At 40.8% G+C, this 16,313-nt stretch overlaps 1 protein-coding gene across 1 annotated transcript in view; it reads left to right on the plus strand.

Annotated features, from left to right (window-relative positions):
* The window catches only part of ctnna1 (catenin (cadherin-associated protein), alpha 1), a 266,205-nt gene that overhangs the window by 80,806 nt on the left and 169,086 nt on the right, over positions 1–16,313 (plus strand). The window contains 1 exon segment of the mRNA XM_034181512.1: positions 14,191–14,394. Within this exon segment, the coding sequence (XP_034037403.1) occupies positions 14,191–14,394 (204 nt within the window).

Genomic DNA, 16,313 nt, shown 5'->3' on the forward strand with positions numbered 1-16,313 from the left:
TTCAATCAGTGAGTTTGTCAATTTTGTGGAAAAAAACAGGTGTGAATCAGGTGTCCCCTATTTAAGGATGAAGCCAGCACCTGTTGAACATGCTTTTCTCTTTGAAAGCCTGAGGAAAATGGGACGTTCAAGACATTATTCACACCTGGCAACACAACAATGAATGGTCAACCAGTTGGAATTGTGAAAACTTATAAATACCTTGGGACTATTATTGATGACTCGCTGAATTTTGAGGCAAACTGTGAGGTGGTGTATAGGAAGGGACATCAGCGCTTGTTCTGTCTCAGGAAACTGTCGTATTTTCACATTGACCGAACCATGTTAACACTATTTTATCGTGCTTTTATTGAATCTGTTTTAGCTTTTTCTTTGGTGGCATGGTTTGGCAGTTTGACATTGAAGGATAGGAACAGACTGAGTCAGATCATTAAATGGTCCAGTCGGTTGATTGGTGAATCGCAGCTGAGTTTAGAGTCCCTGTACACTAAACAATTACAGCGGATAACCAACTGCATTATAGTTGATGACTCCCACCCCCTGGCTAATGAATTTCAGCTTTTACCTTCTGGCCGTAGGTTTAGAGTCCCAAGGTGTAGAACAAAACGCTACAGGAGTAGTTTTGTCCCAGCAGCAATTGTGCAACTGAACAAATCTTAGTAGGTTTGCATATGGTTATATTTAGATATTTATATACTTATTTATTTATTTGCCCTTTGCACACTAGTTTTAAGCTGACCATCTTTTTAGTGGTTTTAAGGTTGTGAGTCCTTGGTGGTGTTTAACTTGTTTTGTGTATGTTCTTTGTTAGTATTTTTAGTGGTTTTTTTATTTATTTTTTTATTGTTGTTGTTGTGTTGACTAACATGGACGCCTTGTTCTGTTTGCTGCAAGCCAAATCTACCTACAGGTACAAATAAAGTTACCTAACCTGAACCTTATTCAGAAGAACAGCGTAGTTTGATTAAAAAGTTGATTGGAGAGGGGGAAGCACACGCAGGTGCAAAAACTATAGGCTGTTCATCTGCAGTTATCTCCAATGCTTTAAAATGGACAAAAAAATCAGACGCGTGGAAGAAAACGGAAAACAACCATCAAAATGGATAGAAGAATAACCAGAATGGCAAAGGCTCACCCATTGATCAGTTCCAGGATGATCAAAGACAGCCTGGAGTTACCTGTAAGTGCTGTGACAGTTAGAAGACACCTGTGTGAAGCTAATTTATTTGCAAGAATCCCCCTCAAAGTCCCTCTGTTAAATAAAAGACGTGCAGAAGAGGTTACAATTTGCCAAACTGGCCTAAAGAGAAATGGAGGACTATTTTGTGGACTGATGAGAGTAAAACTGTTCTTTTTGAGTCCAAGGGCCGCAGACAGTTTGTGAGACGACCCCAAACTCTGAATTCAAGCCACAGTTCACAGTGAAGACAGTGAAGCATGGTGGTGCAAGCATCATGATATGGGCATGTTTCTCCTACTATGATGTTGGGCCTATATATCCCATACCAGGTATCATGGATCAGTTTGGATATGTCAGAATACTTGAAGAGATCATGTTGCCTTATGCTGAAGAGGACATGCCCTTGAAATGGGTGTTTCAACAAATTGTGAAATGCTCAAAGAACACCTGTTTGGAACATTCCACAGGTGAACAGGTTAATTGGAAACAGATGAGTGTCATGATTGGGTATAAAAGGAGTATCCTCAAAAGGCTCAGCCGTTCACAAGCAAAGATGGGGCGAAGATCACCACTTTGTGAACAACTGCGTGAAAAAATAGTCCAACAGTTTAAGACCAATGTGAATCTGGAGAACTTTCTACACGTAAGCGGCAATGCCGAAAACCAACATTTAATGCCTGTGACCTTCGATCCCTCAGGCGGCACTGCATTAAAACTGACATTGTGTAAAGGATCTTACCGCGTGGGCTCAGAAACACATCAGAAAACCATTTTCAGTTAACAGTTTGTTGCTACATCTACAATTGCCAGTTAAAACTCTACCATGCAATGCAAAAGCCATACACCAACATCCAGAAACGCCACCACCTTCTCTGGACCTGAGCTCATTTGAAATGGACAGATGCAAAGTGGTAAAGTATGCTGTGATCTGGTGAGTCCACATTTCAAATTGTTTTTGGAAATCATGGACATCGTGTCCTCCGGACAAAAGAGGAAAAAGACCACAAATATTGTTACCAGCGCATAGTTCAAAAGCCAGCATCTGTGATGGTATGAGGGTGTGTTAGTGCCCATGGCATGGGCGACTTACACATCTGTGATGACACCATCAATGTTGAAAGGTACATCCAGGTTTTGGAGCAACACATGCTGCCATCCAAACAATGTTTTTTTCCAGGGACGTCCCTGATTATTTCAGCAAGACAATGCCAAGCCACATTCTGCACGTGTTACAAGAGCCTGGCTTCGTAGTAAGAGTGCGGGTACTAGACTGCCCTGCCTGTAGTCCAGACCTGTCACCCACTGAAAATGTGTGGCGCGTTATGAAGCGCAAAATACGCCAACGGAGACGCCGGATTGTTGAACAACTGTAGTTGTACATGAAGCAAGAATGAGAAAGAATTCCACCTACAAAGCTTCAACAATTAGTGTCCTCAGTTCCCAAACGCTTATCGAGTGTTGTCAGAAGGAAAGGTGATGTAACACAGTGGTAAACATATCACTGTCCCAGCTTTCTAAAAATGTGTTGCAGCCATCTATTTCAAAATGAGCAAATATTTGCACAAAACAATAAAGTTTATCAGTTTGAACACTAAATATCTTGTCTTTGTGGTGTATTAAATTGAATATAGGTTGAAGAGGATTTGCAAATCATTGTATTCTGTTTTTATTTACATTTTACACAATGTTCCAACTTCATTGGAATTGGGGTTGTACATCTTCACTCCCCTTTTGAACTTTGCAGTTTAAAAAAGTTTTTTTTTTGGCAAAAATAATTAGTGGGCATAGTATTGATGAACTCTCAATATATCACTATTGACAAATGTTACTCTTGTCTGTTTTATCTTCCTGGGCTGTGAGAAAAACTCGGAATTTCCTGTTGTAGTTGAATTCCTCAGGCCAGCGTGGAACGTCAGGCCAGGTGCTCTTCTTGCAGCCTTTTAATAAAAGTGGGACTCAAAAGTAAAGGTAGCTACAGTTAATGAAAATTAAAGGTGAATTTGGAACACAGTGATACTTTAATTCTTTTATAAGTTCAGTTGGTTAAATGTTTGTCTCATATGTCTACAACTTTAGTCATACCTTCATGCATTCTGCACTTATCCAGAGGACTGTACTATGACATGAGGTTCTTGGGTTAGCAACACATTTTAAGCTTTAAGCCATGATTTTCAGGGCTATAAAAGTGATCATCATGGTAACTTGTGAAGCGCTGAATTTCTTTTCCATCTAGCAGATGCTCAAAGCACTTTCTGGAGTGGTGTGCTGCAAATTTATTCTGGTCCAGAACAGATTTCTGTTTAGTTTCATCTTAAATTGGTGGCCGTTGGAACAATGATTCCACAGGTATTTTTAAATCCGTTACTGTTTTGATGCCATGTTGTAAATTGGTAACGGGGCAATGGTTACTTTTGATAAGGGATCCATAATGTGAATTTCACTTCATTGTAGTATCACCTGCTATCAGGTATTAATTTAAGAGCTCTAAATGTGGGGTAGCATTGAGTGGTAGAATACATTGAGCAGTGTTTTTTTTTTGTTTTTTGTTTTTTGCAAACATTCCTCTCTTGCTATATTTGCAATAGCAGTGTTTCCTTTTAGCTGTAGTGATGTCTTTACATTCCTCATAGCTCTGCATAATAATAATGACATGTTCATCGTGGCTAAAATCCACAGCACGTAACCCTTTTTTTTTTTTTTTTTTAAGTAGAAGAAAAATCAAATATGGTGCAGGCCTTCTTTCTTGGGAACGTGCAGATACTTAACAAATACAGTATAATTACTGTTGGGGCACCAGTTGGGTCTTATTGCAACTTCAGTGTTTGTATCATCTCATACAATGAAAGCCTGGGTTAGATTGACCTTGCTTCATTGTACACTCTTCAGAGAGAAGTCTCTCTCACAGTTGGGACTCTGTGACAAAACAGTCACTATAAGGCATTGTGATTAAAATTGAGATCAGTAACCTTTAGACAGTTAACACGTAACATGCACAAATCTAGTGACATTCTACACAGCAGAAATAAATGTGAGAACACTGCAGTTTTTAGGTTTATATTTGTGTGCAATAATTTCCTACTGCAAAGTGTTGTTTCAGCTATGGGTGTCAAAAAGAGGGGAACGTGATCAGCACAATGAAAGTAAATTTGCGTTGCCCAAGCTGAGTAAATTAACAGTTACGGTTATCTAACAGAGGGTTATAATTGTGCTGATATCTACAGTAGAATTATAAAGTTATTTGTAAAAATTTGTATCATGGTTGTCTGGAATTACAAACTTGGTTCTGCTGAAGTCACTATCAAACATTCTTTCTTGATCTTTCACAATAACAGGCTGAGACATACAGTTCTGCTGCTGTAGTGGTAATAATAATGGTAATTTGGCATGTCTCAAGTAGCTTTGAGTAGTTTTACTATCAAGTATCTGCCAACACCAAATCCTGATGCACAGAGCACACTAAGGACATTAAAGTTGCAATTAAGTGATAACCTAATTCAAGCCTCCCTGAACAGGACCCATTCACCTACATCTGAGACTTTTAGGATTATGATTTTACTCTTATTGATATGGCTGGAGTAAATTACACTGACAACCAGCCAAGTTTCGTACCATAAAGCCCCTTTCACACCGGGGCTGCTTCCATTTGCTTCCTGTGGTGTCATGACGACGCAGGAATTTCTGTGTCAGGTGCATGCAGCAGGGGGCAGAGAGGAAGTGAGAACGCAGCCTGCAGGTTCTCTGCACTGAGAAGTTAGCGTGCACAGTTTGGCTGCAGACAGACTGTGCACCTGACTTCTCTTCTATGTGTTGTTGTGCTGAGCTGCAGGGCTGCACTCTGAGTTCTGTTATAGTTTATCTTTCCCCCCTTGACCGCGAGATGCTTGCGCGTGCACGAACAGTCGTTAAGCAGATGTGGAGATGTCTGGAGTTCTACTGGATGTTGACATGTCCTGGACTTATGTCCTTTTTTAACTATGATGAGAGAGTCTGGGGAGAGAAAGGAACTAACTGCCTGCAGACAATTTTTTTCCTTTTCTTTCCTCCTCTGACCGCGAGATGCGCGCATGTGCTGTCAAGCAAATGTGGAGATGTCTGGAGTTCTACTTGATGTTGACATGTCCTGTCTCAGGACTTAAGTCCTTTTTAGGCCTTTTTTTTTAACTGTGATGTGAGAGTTTGAGCAGAGAACAAGGAACTAATGCCTGCAGCCAGACTTTTTTCTTTTTCTTTTTTTCTTTTAATTGTTCACATGTGCACGCGTGAACGAACGTCCATGAGTGGACTAGAGATGTCCGGACTTCTTACTGGATATTTCTGGCAATCAGTCTGCATTTTTTTTCTGTGGTCTTTTTTTTCAGCGTGTAGTTTTTACTGCATTAAGTACACGGTATAAAAACAATCCTGCGTGATTTATACTGCGGGAACAATGGCACACAGCAGGAATCATAAATTGGCTTCGAGTCACGCTGGGTAACGTCTCTTTGCCCCGAGTTACACCTCTTTGCCCCGACTTGCGCTGGAACCACTTCCCTTCTGCGTCGAGCACAGGACGCCAAAAAAATTAAACGGGTTTAATTTTTCGGCGCCCGACTTGCTTCCTCCTTTACGCCCCTTGCGCCGTTGTGGTGCAGAGCTGCATCGTCTCGGCACTGAGTTGCTTCCATGCGGCGGCGTCATAATGACGCACGGCGCAACCGGGAGCAGCCCCGGTGTGAAAGGGGCTTTAACAGGCTGACTTGCAATTCGGCACACCTCTCACCTGGCTGCGCCCAGCACAGAGTCCTCTTAAGCATTCACACCACTTGGCAGTAGTTGGCACAAATCCTTTCTTGTAATGAACAAGGTGGGAGGGTGAGTGGAGCTGGGGGGGGGTTGACTACCTCTTTGTGAGAAACACTACTGAAGACACTGTTGGATATCTTTTATGTCATGAGAACTGTGAAAATGTTTTCACTTCATGAAATTATATTATGGCAGCACCCCCCACAGTGTAGGTGAAGGGTGGGCATCAAGGACCAGGATGTTGCAAGGTGTTCTGAGCAACTAATTGCCTCAGCAGGTGATTTTATTGACAAACTCCTCCCCACGACTTAAAGCTGCATGGCCTTTGGAGTGTGTGTGCGCCCGTGCCTTTTTAATAAAGGTTTTAGTTAAAAAAAAAAAAAAAAATCTTTGATGCCACTTTAATTTTATTCCTTACCCTTTAAATAAGGGATCCATAATATATTGCCAATATGATCAAAATCTACAAGGTCTGGAAACAACTTAAAATTTCTACTCCTGAAGGGGGGAAATTCAAATGATCAGATGCAATGACCTACATTTAGTAGCAGCATCATATATCACGTGAGGGCTTCCATTCGATCTGTGTGAGGGATGCTGTAGGAAGGCCATGGTGACTGCTAGTTGAGTAAAGAGAGGCTGAGTGACATCAGCTGGCTGCTCGCTCAAACAAAATAAACTCAGATGGCGGAAAACACCCCAAAACAGCTTATTTCCATGTAAATCTTTCTCTTTTTGTTGTGTAAATGCAAGAAATAAATGGTTCTAAATCTGAAAATGCTGTTTTTGAAACTAGATAAACACCCCTGAAGTGATTTACAAGACAACTTACGGATGTTAGCAAGCACGGCCTGAGAATGCGCATCATGCAAGTGGGTCAGGTCACAAGCACTTTCAGAACCTCATGTATGAGCACACATTCTTCCTCCTGCAGTCCGTCTACATGATGCCATAAGAAGGAAAAGACAATATTTCCTATGGAATTCCCCCCAGATAAATATATTCAACAAATGAGAGCTGTAATTTTGCAATGTTACAAAGTAAACCTACATTATAATGCTTGAATTTCCATAGAACCTACATTTTGTCACTTTTATAAAATTTGAAAGGATGTACAGTTTAAAGTCCTGACCATCTGAAATCACCTACTGAGGTGATTGGTAGCGAGGGAAACCTGCACTGTTTTGACTTTTCAAAGCACAGACTTGCCCATCCCTGATCTAGGTAGTTAAAGGGGTGCAGTGCACATTTGTTATCCAGCATGGGTTTCTGGAAAAATTGGCATTCCAGTTCGAGGGCTGCATTGGGTTTGGGACCTACTGCGTCCAGCGGGATCCAATGCAAAACTCATGGGAGACTGGGTGGTTAGAACTTTGCTGCGGGCAGCAACAGGCGGCTTAAAAAAAAAAAAAACTACGAGATCGGGAGCAACATGACTGTCAAAGGAATAGTGTAAAAGTATGCAATGTTCACACGCAACTTTCAGTTTAAATAGAATTTATTTAATTTACCAGGAGCAGCAGACATAACTGGAGTGGACAGGAAGAGTAGACACAGCGGGAGTTATCGCAGCAACCCGACAGTCCCGCTTTACTGCATGCCCATATATGAAAATTAGAATATGAAGCTGTTTTTAAACTAAATGAAAACAAGCGCTATTCCTGACCAGTGCAGCAAAAAACATACAGGCCAGGGAAACTAAACAAGCAACCCCATTTATTAATAGCCTAAATTACACAATTACACAAAGTCTCTCAGCTGCAGACGGACACATCATGGGAACGGGCTGTAGTGTAACACACATTGCGTGTACGGGCAGTAATGGTCCAAAATTCAGTGGGAGCAGGATGAAGAAAATAGTCCCACGCAGGGCTCTAATGCCAGTCAACAATAATCACCCAATTTTAAACAGTATTGAGGTAGAGCTGTTGCCAAGGTATCATCTCTTAGCATAGCAGTGGTCAGATGAACAAACATATACGAGGTCTGTTAGAAAACTCTCCGACCTTTTTATTTTTTTTCAAAAACTATATGAATTTGAATCATGTGTGATTGCATCAGCCAAGCTTGAACCTTCGTGCACATGCGTGAGTTTTTTTCACGCCTGTCGGTTGCGTCATTCGCCTGTGAGCACGCCTTGTGGGAGGAGTGGTCCAGGCCCCTCTGCGGATTTTCATTGTCAGGAAATTGGCTGATCGACTGCCGCTTTGCTTCATCAAAATTTTTTCAGAAAGTGTGAGACAGCCACGTGGAAACCATTTGGAAAATTCAGATGGCTTTCGCTGAAGATCTTATGGGGATCACACAGATTAAGGACAATTACAACTGGATTAAAGACGGCCCACAGCGGCGGATGGCGTGCCGCGCACCGAGCGGCGATCGACAGGCTCAAACGACCAGATCATTTCCAAAGTGAATGCTTTGTTGATCCGGGACATCGTCTGACTACCAGAGAAATGGTAAGACAGCTGGACATAGCACTTTTTCAGCACATTCCACTGTTACAGTAGTTTTTGTAATGGAAAGAGGAGCGGAGAAATTCGCCACAGAGCCGCTCATGGCGCGGGACGAAAGCACCTCCGTGTTGGTCTCACAGGACAAGCCCTAACATGCCCAGCTCTTGCACCATTCGTAAAATTCAGACGGCTTTCGGTGGCTTTTCAGTCGTGTGACTATCCGAGAAATTGTGGACGAGCTGGACATGCCACAACATGTCCTGTGAGGCTTCATCACGGCGTTGCTTTTTGTTCTGTGCCCTGCGCCTCCGTCTCGACACGCAAAGTCCTCCGCCTCGACGCGCAAAGTCCTCCGCATGTCTTTTCATGCCGAAAAAGTGCTGATGTCAAATTCTTCTGCCATTTCTGTGGTAGTCAGACGACGTCCCGGATCAACAAGTTTTTTGTCATGAAAAGACATGCGGAGGACTTCACGCATCGGGACGGGGGCACAGAACAAAAAGCAACGTTGTGATGAAGCCTCACAGGACATGTTGTGAGATGTCCAGCTCATCCACAATTTCTCGGATAGTCACACGACTGAAAAGCCAACGAAAGCCGTCTGAATTTTCCAAATGGTGCAAGAGCTGGGCATGTTAGGGCTTGTCCTGTGAGACCAACACGGAGGTGCTTTCGTCCTGCGCCATGAGCGGCTCCGTGGCGAATTTCTCCGCTCCTCTTTCCATTACAAAGACTCCTGTAACAGTGGAATGTGCCGAAAAAGTGCTATGTCCAGCTGTCTTGCCATTTCTCTGGTAGTCAGACGATGTCCCGCATCAACAAAGGGTTCACTTTGGAAATGATCTGGTCGTTTGAGCCTGTCGATCGCCGCTCGGTGCGCGGCGCGCCATCCGCCGCTGTGGGCCATCTTTAATCCAGTTGTAATTGTCCTTAATCTGTGTGATCCCCATAAGATCTTCACCGAAAGCCATCTGAATTTTCCAAATGGTTTCCACTTGGCTGTCTCTCACACTTTCTGAAAAAATTTTGATGAAGCAAAGCGGCAGTCGATCAGCCAATTTGCTGACAATGAAAATCCGACGAGGGGGCTGGACCACTCCTCCCACAAGGCGTGCTCACAGGCGAATGACGCAACCGACAGGCGTGAAAAAACTCAAGCATGCGCACGAAGGTTCAAGCTTGGCTGATTGAATCACACATGATTCAAATCCATATAGTTTTTGCAAAAAATAAAAAGGTCGGATAGTTTTCTAACAGACCTCGTACTTCATTATAGAAATTGTGAATTTATTTAAATTGAACTGATTGATGCCAGTGTGAGAGGATAACTGGTGAATTTTGTTTTAATGATCACAGTAACATTGTGCATGGTTTTCTGGCAACATGTGACTTGTCAAATCATAGATTTACATAAAGAAAGAATTCAAGATCAGCATTTCTGAGAAATGTTCTTGGTGTTTGTTTTGCCAGTGGGCATACAGAATTCCCCATCATCTAAGCTGGCTTGCACACATTTAATCTATTACCCTATTTCAAGTGTAAAGCAAAATTAGCAAATGAGTCAACCTCCTCAGTTATCTTTGCTGTCTCTCTCCCTCTATTCCCTCCTCCATATCTCTTGTATGCATGTTGCCATGGTAATATGACATGCAAGCAGAGGAGGTCAGATGAGATGGGCTGGATGGGGCTGCTCATGGCTGTCTGATCAACCAGGACTCTAACGCCTAACTGGTGAATTTCTGTGGCAGTAAGGCATCTGCAGTAGTAGAAATTATTCTCTTGGTACTGCATGGAGATGCCTAAATCCTCTGCAGTGCCGCTGCTGCATGCCAGTGAGTTGTCTCTCTGCAGACATGCCTTTTGTTAAATTGAACATTTAAATGTTCTTATCCTGCAGCCATGATTGACCAGAACGCTATGAACAAAAGTGAAGCATCTCTAATGCAAATGTATACGTTAAATGTATACGTTTTCCCCAACAGGATTATAGGCTTGGTGGGCCACCAGTCCAATGAGAACCTGCACATACCAGAGATATTTTGTTAATGAAGCCAGTGGAAAGTACCGCCAAATATCCATGTGTACCTGCAGAGATTTGATTCTGCCATTCTCTAACACAATCCTCTGTATAGTAATTGTTGTTTTATAGTGATTTAACCATGCACAAATTGGATTATTTCTGTGGAATTCCATGGATTTTGTCATGGGGCGTGGGTGGGGGCTGTTAGTGTTGTACTCTGATTGTCAGAGTTTGTAAAATGCCTGTCGCAAAGAGTTCTTTTTTTTTTTTTTTTTTTTTTATGACATTGTGCAAATTTTATAAATCCGCAGACACTGATCTGCATAACACAAATTAGAGTCTGCGGAGTTCTGTGGAGAAAAATGCCTGAATGTGTGCCTGGCTGCTGCAGGGCACTGTTCTTAAGATAAAAGTTGCATGTGGACATCAGATACTTTTAGGGCTATCAAGTTTTTAAAAGTAGAATTTTACGGTATGTTTGTGTCACGGAGTGACGCCGGACAGAGGAAAAATGGCGAGAAAGTTTGATCAAGAATCCGTGGAATTGGCGCTGGCTTGAATTTAAAGTAGTCTTCATGAACACAGCTGAAAGATAAAAGAAACAGGAAAAGTGCATCTTGTGCCATCAGTAAACATGGTAAAATTTTTCTCTTCACACAAGATTGTGACTTTTTTTTATTATTGCAGACTTTCTTTCATTCTGTCTTTGAATGGATTTGCAATATTTCACACAAGAATGTCACTTTTTATGAATGTCGACTTTCATTGGAAAAAGACACTGGCTTTGAATTGGTTTTACAGTATTTCACACAAGAATATGTGACATTTTTACTATAAGGTATGTTGTTAATATTCTACCATGATTTTCAAAATATTCTACAAGCTTTAGCTGTGGTTTCTGAAATGCTTTAACACTCTTTTCAGTCTTCACGAATATCATGTAGTTTAATTGTTCTGAGTTAATGTATAATTTGGTTTACAGTTAAATGCAAAATTTCGTATTATGATTGGCAGTTCAAATGAAAGGTTAAATGTAGGAGTATTTAAATATGTGCTTCATTTGAGATTTTTTTTTCTCTTGCAGGAGATGCCGAAAATGTATCATTAGTTACAAAATTCATGCACCCCAGACACCCTGCAAATTTTCATTGGATTTCACAATTTTCATTTTTCAGCCCTGATTAAATTTAGCAGTTGGAGCTTTCAGTGAAAGGTGCCAAATGTCAGAATCTGACATTTAGTCCAGATTTTGACTCCTGTCGACATAGGTCCTAGGTTATCCTCCATCTCTGAATGTATTTGGATACTGCAGACCATTTGTTTTCATGCAACAATCTCTCACGTTTGTATGATCCATTGGTGCTGTAAAATTCCTTTTCAGTAAAGCCTGTTGCACATCAGACATCTGCGCTGACAGTGTCATTAAAAACAGAAAACTTGTATATGAGTTTGATTCTTAATATGATCTGTGTGAGATTGTTTGTCGGACAGCAGCTTAAGTTAGCCGCTGTGCCTGAAGGAGGGCTGCTAATTTGTGGCCCATTGACCACTTTTGACTCGACCTCCTTTTGTGTAAACATGCTTTACCAGGGTATCTAGACTTAAAATCTCAAGGAAAACAAAATGTGGGTCCACATGCGAACTGAGGTCTGTCAGTAATGACTAGGAGGGATTCTGACAATAAATGTGCACATCATAGTTTTGCTTATACCAAAATACATTGTTAGCACCCATGTAATTGGTGGTGTGGAGGTTAGCAATGCTGAAGCGGAGTGAGCCTAGTCTTGTTTTTCTGTGAAACGTAGCTTTTTTTAAATCAATTTTTACCACTGCTTATCAAACTTTGCAGGGCTGTGGAAGGATAAGTAAATAATGAGCGCATTACTTTAGTTTTTGCATTTCTAATGACCTCACATTTTTTGCATACAATGCACCTCATGATTTGATGGGATGTTTTGATAAGGACCACCAGTACTGAAAAAAGTACACGGAAAATACTACACTACACCAACAACTCTGTCCTCTGTATGCCTGAAGCCTCCTGATTGCCTTAACCGTGTTAGAAACCCACTTCGTCATGTGACTGCACATTGCAACAACTTGGCAAAGCAATCCTGTTGCCATATTTGTGTCTTTTGGTAAGGATGTGCTGGTTGTTTTGAGTGCCATTAAGTGTGCCCGAACATTGCTGTTATTTGTCCATTTGTTTTGAGCCTGCAACCAAACTGAGCCAAATTCGGCAAGGCACCACTGTGTGCATCTCATTTGCTGCAGCACCATGAAACAATGTGTGTGTGGAAATGATAATTTAAACATCCCTATTGCAGCTAGGTTTCTTCAGGCAAGTCAGGTGGCTGATACATGAATATTTCCAAGTTGATGAATGTCTTGGAATTCATTTACATCAGTCATTGAGAAATGTAAGCTGTATGATCCTACATGGCAAATCTGTCAGACGTAAGTAGTTCTGAAAAACTGACCATGCAAGGAGACCAGAGAGAGAGAGAGAGAGAAGCCATCAAGACACCAATGGCACCTCTGAAAGAGTTGTAGGCTTGTGCAGCTGTGACTAAAACTGCATACTGCAGTTTTTATGCTTTCTTGCCTGTTTTATGAGTTCATGGTGGAGTATAGGGAAGAATTTTCTTAGATACAAAATGTCATCTGTACTTTGCTAGAAGGCAAATGGGATAATAAAGTATAGATTTCATTTTTTTTTCTTGTTTTCCTGTTGTTTCTGTTCTCGTTCTTTTCATGCAGGAATTTCCTTAAATCTCTTGAATTAAAGCTAAAAGTCTACAACCACATCTTTATCTTTTCAACTCCATTGTGGTGGTGTATAGAGGCAAAACGACAAAAAAAAAATTGCCAGTCAAAACCACTTGTGGACCTGACCATATTTTGGGGTGGGGGGTGCTACAAATGGGATGTGTTGCTTGAAATATTTTGAATCAAGATCTTTTCATGTACATTCTAGCTCAATTTCTCATGGAAAGATACCATGACACTTGGCACATAACAAAATGGGCAGTGTTCACGCTGTGCGGAGGGGAAAAAAAAATCAGAGGCGTCAAGAAAAGTTGAACCTGTCTTGACGAAGATGCAGCAGTCACAAGTGATGCGTGGCTGAAACAAGACATGTTCTGGCTGAATGTCTTGTTTTTGTTTTGACTTGATTAATTTTGTAAATTCAGCATGTCCAAGAAATGCTAAGAAAATGAGAAATAAAACACAATTTGTTATCATACACTGATCATTCTGAGGATAATCCTCAAAGTACAAAGTATCCAAAAAGTACAGACGTTTTCCTTTGTGAGCCATGTTTGTGGCCCCGCCGGAAATGTAATCCTCCAGCACAATGCTTAGAGAAGACATCATGATTTTCTCATTAAGTTGACATCACCCACCTGTAATTTATGACACCTTTCAAGATACCCACACAAAGGAGGCTGTAGCATTGAATACTCAAGGCAGGCTTTAGCTTATAACTATTCATTTGAAGTGTTACCTGTTCACAAAGTTTTCACTTGTATCAGGCCTCATCTTTCGATTTTCGTTGACATTCAGTGTGAGCCAGAATATTGCCTGCAGCTACCGGGCAGGATTCTTTCAGATTCTTCTGTTGAATCATTCTCACTGAATTGTGAGATGCAGTAGGGGCATTGTGAGGCTTTTTTTGAAAAACATAACTGTTCAGATAATTTTGTGTTTGTATCCATTGCAATCAGTTGTTGTAATTTTTGTTTCCCTAGAAACAAATCATTGTGGACCCCCTGTCGTTTAGTGAGGAGCGCTTCCGCCCTTCCCTGGAGGAGCGACTTGAGAGTATCATCAGTGGTGCTGCGCTCATGGCTGACTCCTCTTGCACACGTGATGACCGCAGGGAGCGTATCGTGGCTGAATGCAATTCCGTGCGCCAGGCACTTCAGGACCTTCTCTCTGAATATATGGGCAATGTAAGTGGCTTTTCTTTTTTCCTCACTTTCTGTTAAAGTTGTTCTCTTTTGCTACTGGTTTCCCTCCTATGTTGTGCATGCTTTTTTGTTTCATATTGGTATATGGCACAGTGATGTTCCTTTTATTATGAAAATTTTTGGAATAAATTTTTAAAACCTTTATTTTGACATCGTACTGGTTTCCCTCCTATGTTGTGCATGCTTTTTTGTTTCATATTGGTATATGGCACAGTGATCCTTTTATTATGAAAATTTTTGGAATAAATTTTTAAAACCTTTATTTTGACATCGTAACATTAACACTTCCAACATAGTGTTCTGCTAGCCTGACAACTGGCCCAGAATTGACTCCTGAATTGGGCCAGATACTGGACTCTCTCTCCCACTCTCCTATTGGTCGTTTAGGATAGGGAATTCCAACGCTGCTCTCCTATTGGTCATATAGGAGTGGGAAATCTCGTACCAAAGTGGATGCCAGTATCTGGCCCAATTCATAGCCGGGCCCGTTGTCGGGCTAGTGTCCTCAATGGCGTCTCGCGACTGTAATATCACTCTGACCAAGAGCTGCAACTTCAATCTCAAGGTACAGAACAAGCACACTGCAGGAGAATGACTTTTGAGAACAGCAGTCGGTTAACTGTATTCTTTTCAAGTGTAGCTTGCTGATGTTACTGGTTGCAGAGTTGAGCAACATCACATAGTTCATGTTGCTTGCACCATTTCACAATAAAATGTTTAATGCCAGCATCCCAGCAAATAATTTTACTGTGAAAGGCATGCTGTCACTCTTCCTTGCGACTGAGTTTAACCTGACAACACTGAGGAGACGTTGGCTAAAACACGATTTTTGCTAGTAATGACAAACTTCCCACAATTTCCCCAAAGTTTTAGTAACTGCATAACTTGAATAAAATCTTATATTTGCTGTGAGATCAAGTTTAAATAAACTGTTCAGGAAGTGGGGGTACTGAGGAATTACTATTTTAAATATTCTAAATGTTCTGGTTAATTTTGTGAGTCTCTTCCAATAACCTGTTTAATAGGAATCCTTTTATTTTATATAATTGATAATAAACTGAAAATAATATAAAATGCATATTCAAATAATGTAACATATCAATCAAAACATATACCAAAATGACAAAACGTGTTTATTAGCAACTCCACATCGATCAGATATCTTTAATTTGTGCCAAGTGGCTTTTGAATGTTTGTATTGGATCAAAATTTATATTTTTTCTACCTCAAATGTTAGAATATGTTGTCAGCTCACATATCAATCCACACATTTCACAACAAACCAAAATGTTTCTGACTCACATTATCAATAACTACTGTATCCACATCCATATGTTTGTGCTTCATGTACTGTTTATTTCTTCCTATATCGCAGTGTGTATACAGTGAGGCAAATAACTATTTGATCCACTGTAGGTACACTTCAACTGTGACAGACAGAATGTAAAAAGAAAAAAAAAAATTACATATGATTTTTAGATAATTTGCATTTTATTGCATGAAATAACTATTTGATCACCTACCAACCAGCCACAATTCTGGCTTTCAGACCTGTTAGTTCTTCTTTAAGAAGCCCTCCTATTCTGCACTCTTTCCCTGTATTAATTGCACCCATTTGAACTTTTTACCTGTACAACCCCTGGCAAAAATTATGGAATCATCGACCTCGGAGGATGTTCATTCAGTTGTTTAATTTTGTAGAAAAAAAGCAGGTCACAGACATGACACAAAACTAAAGTCATTTCAAATGGCAACTTTCTGGCTTTAAGAAACACTATAAGAAATCAGGAAAAAAAATTGTGGCAGTCAGTAACGGTTACTTTTTTAGACCAAGCAGAGGGGAAAAAATATGGACTCACTCAATTCTGAAGAAAAAATTATGGAATCATGAAAAACAAAAG

The sequence above is a fragment of the Thalassophryne amazonica genome, chromosome 11, assembly GCF_902500255.1.
Source record: "Thalassophryne amazonica chromosome 11, fThaAma1.1, whole genome shotgun sequence".
Classification (NCBI taxonomy): domain Eukaryota; kingdom Metazoa; phylum Chordata; class Actinopteri; order Batrachoidiformes; family Batrachoididae; genus Thalassophryne; species Thalassophryne amazonica.